Here is a 6,456-nt window from a genome sequence, read left to right on the forward strand (position 1 = left end):
GTTCTCTCTGTAAGGTCAATAGCCTACTGTCTTTGAAAACACAATCAAATACTGTATCAGACAGGACAAGGTGTATGTTGCTGTGGAATTCAGTCAGAAAAAAATAGCACTCATTTGTCATCCCAGCTCCCTGTCAGAGGGTCAGCCACATCTGCAGCTCAAATTGTGTAAATAATTATATTTGCAAGAACACTATGTGGTTTGCAACAAAATAAACTGATGGGATTAAAATGTACATCTTCATTCTCAATTATTTAAAGATGAGGATGTCTGAAGACATTTCTCTTAAAAACATTGTGGACACAGAAACAGCTTAAAATCTATTTCTTTATCAATACTTTTTTGGGAGAAATCTTTACTTTTTAATCAAATTTCTATATTGTTCATCACACTTGTGTGACTCTGATTTTGATTTTGATTTTTCTTTTAAATCAGGGCACTTTTTTGAACCAGCCAGATTCAATACGATGAGTATGATAATTTTAAGTTTTTACTTCTTTCTCTTTAAGGCTGGAAAAGTATATGTAATACTTTACTCATTCTTCTGCTTGTTATTTTATAGAACACTTCTCTTTTAATATGCAGTTGTAAAGAACTGATTTTTGAGGATCTCTTGAGGTATTTTTAACAGAACTTTTTGTTGATTGTGAATAACTTATCTTACAGAAACAATTTGTGACACTAAATAATTTTATCTTCTCTCTTCTAGAATCCAAAATGATTGAAAAACATGGTGGATATAAATTCAGTGCTCCAGTTGTGCCAAGTTCATTTAATTTTGGTGGTCCAGCCCCAGGAATGAATTGAATTATCACTACTTTTCCTCCTACTGTGTGATTGTAGTGAAGAGCTTGTGTTCCTCCCAATATAGTGGTTCCAGAACTGGTTCATGTTATCTACAGCTCACGCTAAATGAATTGGTAGATTGAATATTTTAAAAAGAAAAAACAACCCAGGAGTGGGACTTGATCATGCAACCTAATACTGGAAAGAAGGTTTTATGAAGATAGGAAGAACCTGAAACTTGAGCTTCAAATGACACACTGTGGATATTGGAAATCAAGAGGAGATGTCTTGAAGGCAGCTTCCTTTCTATGAAGAAAATAGGCATTGGCTGCAGGACTGTTGGAAAGGTCTCATTTACAGTACACAAGCTTGAAGGCCAATTTAATTTTTACAACTGTGGGACTGAGTATTTGCCCAATTTTCTTTTTCCTCCCCCAATGGGTATCTATTCTTTTAATGTACATAAAGGCAATTGGATGGCCTTACTTAACATTTCATTATTTCCATTTATCAAGATTGTTCATATGTAGAATATCGGACACTTATTGTAGCACTACATAACTGATAAAATCTGTAAATGATTTAGCACTTTCATATTGAAACAAGCCTGCTAGCCTATGTACAAAATTAGCAAAATGTTTGTTTATAAAAAAAAGGGATGTTCTGGGGAAAATTTCAGGTTATTAATTTAAAACTAGCAGTTTTGTACCTGGTGAACTGTGGTGCAGCTACCACTGGTTGTGACTTGAATTTGATATGTAAAGAAGGGGCTAGTGGTATTTCATTGCTGCTAAAAAAGAAAAAAATGGCAACACTCTGTGTCCTTTGTTTTTTTTCTTAAAGCTGTCATTGTACAAATGGAAAATTGAAAATAGAAATCTTCATGTTTAAATGCTGAGTGGAAATTCATTTTCTCAGCAGCGTGAAAACTGACATGAAGTTCTGCTTTTCCAGGAGTGTATTTTGATGCGTGGTGAAACATCTACATAGGCAATCTATTAGAATATAATTTGGTTAACTTGGGCTGGAGTCAATTAAAGTTTTATTCCCATATATGGGAATATGGTCAGAATTTATTACATTTCAAGGATCTCCTCTCATCTATGTCCCTTCCCACTTTAGGATGCCCAAAATCCAGGATTTTTTACCTGATCCATTTAGAACAGTAGTCCAGTTTATGCAGCTGTCTAAGAATTAAATAAATCTTGTCAATAATGCAGCCTCTTCATGCAACCTTTAAACTGTTTTTAACCATAGATTTCTATTTGAAGATAAGATCCTTTGATTATCTGTTTGGAAAAAGTCAGAATCCTAACTTAATTTGAAATTTAAGGTGGTGTCATAATACAACCCCTTGATCTGAAATAGGGATCTGTGGTCAGAGACTTATAGCCATGAAAGGGCTGCACCTCAGAAAAAGTCTCATTAATATTTTGAGTTAAACTTAGATATGGTCATCTAGACATGGTCTCAGGGTTACCAAGTCCCATCTTTGAAGCAACAGTTTTATCAATGTCAGGTGATATAATAGCATTTTAGCTATACTCTAGAAGACTTCTTCCTGCTGGGACCACTATTGAAGAGTGACTTGGTGAAGAAGGGAACATCAAATAATGTGACTGGGCTGGCTTAGTGCTCCATCTACAAAATAAATACATAAGATAAAATCATAGATGCTGAGTTTCTGATCTTGCAATAAGATCATTGGTGTCAAATCTTTTAAGCAAAATGTTTTATTTCTCCTGGCTGTTTTTATATTAATGGTCATCTGCTGTTATAACTGGTATTGAACAAGCTACCTTAATTTAAATGTAAGCCTCCAAAACTTTAAAGACAGGTTAAATGAACTGAATTTATATATATAAAAATAAAACTGAAATGAAACTTATATATTATGATATTCAAAAATGCAATCTTCAGAAAACCAATTTGTGTGATGAGTATTTGTTTTCTATGTATTAGTGGGGGCAGACTGCTTGGAGTGTTGACTTCCTAGTGGACTATCTACCTCTCAATTGTCTCAAGCTTGATACAAGAGCCCCTGAACTGTTTTTGACTGAATACAGATTCAGTTAAAGAATTCTCTAATTCTATAGCTAGTAGCTAGAGGAGCATTTCCCATTCAGTTTTGGGTAGATTTAAAGTGAGTTCTTGTATCTGTCTGTAAATACTTTTATGCTGTTCTGTTTTCTGAGTTTATGTCATTGGACAGACTTCTCCTTTTTTCCCCCAGGTATTAAATATGTCTTACTACAGTTGTAGATTTTTCTTAGTTCAGGCAAGATTAAAATATACATATCAGAATAGGACAATGTGGGTTTCCAGAAAAAGATTTTGAGCCTAATCTTAAAAATGAACACTAGAAACATTAATTTATGAATATTTTAAATAATAGATTGAATTTTTAGTATAAATTTTATATTAAAAGTGAACAATTGTTCAATACTAGTTGCACCAGAACTTTTAAGTAAAACTTATAAATCACCATGTCTAAATCATTGTAAATCGGGAAGTTTTACTTCAGGAAAAGTAAATCCCTATTTTTTGCTGGCCTATCTGTATGTTTATCACATTAGCATTACATACCTAATGATTTTGCAATGGTTTATAATTAAAACCTCTTTGAAGCACTCACTGGGTAAGCAGTAAACTTTCAGATCTCTCTTAAAATGCTGTGCCATTTTCAGTAACAATTACTATATAAACTGAATTTTACAAATGGTTATATACTCTGATAAATCACAATTGAATTTCCTTTCTAAATGTTCTTTAATAAAGGCTAAAATGAATGAAGTTTATTCCTCACAGACAACATGTTAGGGTACATAAATGCTATCTGAAAGGATACAATCCAGAAAGAAGCTTCCAGTTTTTCGTGATATTTAAACTTGGAGTCAAAAAGTGCTACATGCAAATTTTACAAAACTTGGCAATTCATATAACTAATTTAGAATGTCATAATTTATGAATACTTTCCCCAAGTGATATTTTTACTATACCTACACTTAAAAAAAATACTCTATACAAAGTAGTTCAATGAGGACTATACTCATTTGACCACATTATGCTTATAAAAATTGCATGAAATGCAGTGGTAGTATTACTGTACTGCTTTCCTTGCAGGAATTTGCATAGAAAAAATTTTCCAGTACAGGAAAAAATTTTAATATTCCTACCCTGTGGAAAAGATGGGCTGAACAGAAAATAAGTGATATTGGTCATTAAAAACCTGTATTGTAGATTTGGGAGTAAAATCTTGTGTGTGGTAAAATAATGACTGAGTCATTACTGATAATTGGTTAAATATGCAGAAGGTGCAAATGACTGCAGATAGAAAAGGAGAATCAGCCTTTGTATAAGACTAGCTATATGCTAATAAATATTTTTGTCACACCTTTCATTCCTAGCAAGTTTTGTTTCCCCCTTTGTTTTTCCACTAAGTTACTATCTTTTGTTCATCTTCCATTATTTTTCTTAATGTGTCTGATATTGGAGGGATAAATGTTAATATGCAGGAGAATGATTTCTTGTGCAGATAGTTCATTTTATAAATGATTGCCTTATTTTAATCCATTAATTTAACAATTAAGTACTACCATTTCAGCCCTGAGTTTTTTTAGCACGTGCTATACCCCAGATGCACGATACACTTATTGTGGAAGAGGTAATCTCAAGAACAGTTGATAAAAACCAAAACTAAATCCCAGGTTGCCAATATGTGGAGGGTAGGCAATCACATTTTTGTATTTTTTTTCTTTTTAGAAGCAGGGATTACTTTAAATTCAGTCATCTTTCAGATAAAATTCCCATATTTTCTTAAGATCTTCATTGATATACTTATGACTCCAAATTAAAACAAATCAGTTCTAAATGGCCACTAGGCAAAAAAAAAACAAAAACAAACAAAGATGCAAGAAGCAACAATAACTTGAGACACAAATGTGGGGGATTCCGTGGTAGTTAAATTGCTATTTTTAACTTACCATTTTATAGCAATAGCATTTAGACTTATATACCACTTCATAGTGCTTTTACAGCCCTCTCTAAGCAGTTTACAGAGTCAGCATATTGCCCCCAACAATCTGAGTCCTTGTTTTACCCACCTAGAAGGATGGAAGGCTGAGTCAACCTTGAGCCGGTTAGATTTGAACTGCCAAACTGCAGCTAGCAGTCAGCTGATGTAGCCTGCAGTGCTGCACTCTATCCACTGTACCACCTCTGCTTTTATTTTATCCAATACATTTGCAGAAATTTCAGAACTAGCTGATGGTATCCTTTGCTTTGTTTGCATGGAGTTGCTATGCATATAGTTAGCATGGGAAAAATTAATACTAGCAACAAAAAAGCTTTCTCCATGATGCAGTAATATAAGCTAAAATAATAGAGTTGCAGTCTTGTCATACCAATTGTTCTTTCTCACATTAATAGTTCTTAAATAAAAAGCACAACCTACATTTCCATATTTTATAATACAGTACTTTCCTAGAAATGCACACTGCACTTATTGGTTAGTGATCTTCAGTGTATTTGTGAAGAGTGCAATAACTTGTACTGGCATCTGAAACAGTGTCAAATCAACAATTCTATTTCAATTAAAATAGGTGTAGTGCTCATTCACTATGAAGCAATGTTTTTGGAGACCAAGGAATAAAGAATAAGGCAGAACTGTATATACAGAACTGAGTTCTGTATAGAAAAGATTGTCAGCATTCTTTTGTAAGCTATTCCAGGAATGTCAAGTCATGAGGCTAAACCAGAGATGGGATTCAAATCCCAGCATTACTGGTTTGCTATCGGTTGTGTGCGGGGCGGGCACTCTTGCTTTGCGAGCATGCAGCGCTTCTGCGCATGTGCAGAGCGTTTTTGATGATGTCTGGGCGGAGCCTCTTGCTGCCACCACTACCGGTTCATCAGAACTGGGCCGAACCGGTAAAAACCCACCCCTGGGCTAAACCCATCAAAAATGTAACTAGACAACAAGGGCCTAGCATGACAGATGGCTATTGATACTTAAGACATGTTTTAATTACCAATTACTTATGAAACAAACAATCCAAGTTCCAATCAGGTCTGATTGCTTAACCTTTTAGAAGAACCCAAGTATTGCCACCTAATTGGGAACATTTTAATACAAACCTATGTTAAAATATAGGAAAAGTGAGGTATTTCCAGTTTGAAACTATTAGGGCAGTTAAAAGATCACAAAAATGCATGTGTTTAAAATCTATTCATTAAGCAAGATAGCAAAAAATGAGGTGGTTTGAGGAAGTAAAAAGGATTACAGTATGTTGAATTCAACTTGTTTTCTACTGAGCTTTTTATCAAATACACAATGTAAAAATGAAAAAAAGGCACTCATCCAGGAATCGGTTCTCCCTACCTGCTTCATCTGTGTAATATCCGGAGATTCTTGCACACTTGTGTATTTTTTGTGACCTTTCTCATCTTAATAGGGTAAGAAGTCTAAAGACTATCTAAAGTTTTACAGTGGCAAAAAGAATGAGAAAACATGCTACCTGCTCACTAAATTAGCTATAATCATTCTGGATTGGAAATCAGAATGAGTGCATTCAGAGATTTATTCAACCAGCCAAATAATTTAATCTAAATATTTCACTTCTTGTTATGAGGAAGAAGCCTTAACATTCCAATTGTAATTACTAAACTACT

The 6,456-nt window shown here is 33.9% G+C and overlaps 1 protein-coding gene across 6 annotated transcripts in view; it reads left to right on the forward strand.

Annotated features, from left to right (window-relative positions):
- The window catches only part of IPO7 (importin 7), a 44,397-nt gene extending 41,683 nt beyond the window's left edge, over positions 1 to 2,714 (forward strand). For 2 of the 6 annotated variants that reach the window (XM_070933986.1, XM_070933993.1), the window contains exons 25-26: positions 436 to 618; positions 710 to 792. In XM_070933986.1, coding sequence (XP_070790087.1) covers positions 436 to 578 — 143 coding nt within the window. In that variant the 3' untranslated portion in view covers positions 579 to 618; positions 710 to 792. Of the gene's footprint in view, positions 1 to 435; positions 619 to 709 lie in introns of all 6 variants that reach the window. The other 4 variants (XM_070934000.1, XM_070934006.1, XM_070934010.1 and 1 more) reach the window with 3 other exon arrangements.
- The last annotated feature ends 3,742 nt before the right edge of the window (positions 2,715 to 6,456 follow it).

This window comes from Pituophis catenifer, unplaced genomic scaffold, assembly GCF_029215685.1.
Source record: "Pituophis catenifer annectens isolate HBS135680 unplaced genomic scaffold, rPitCat1.0.hap2 SCAF_1, whole genome shotgun sequence".
NCBI lineage: Eukaryota > Metazoa > Chordata > Lepidosauria > Squamata > Colubridae > Pituophis > Pituophis catenifer.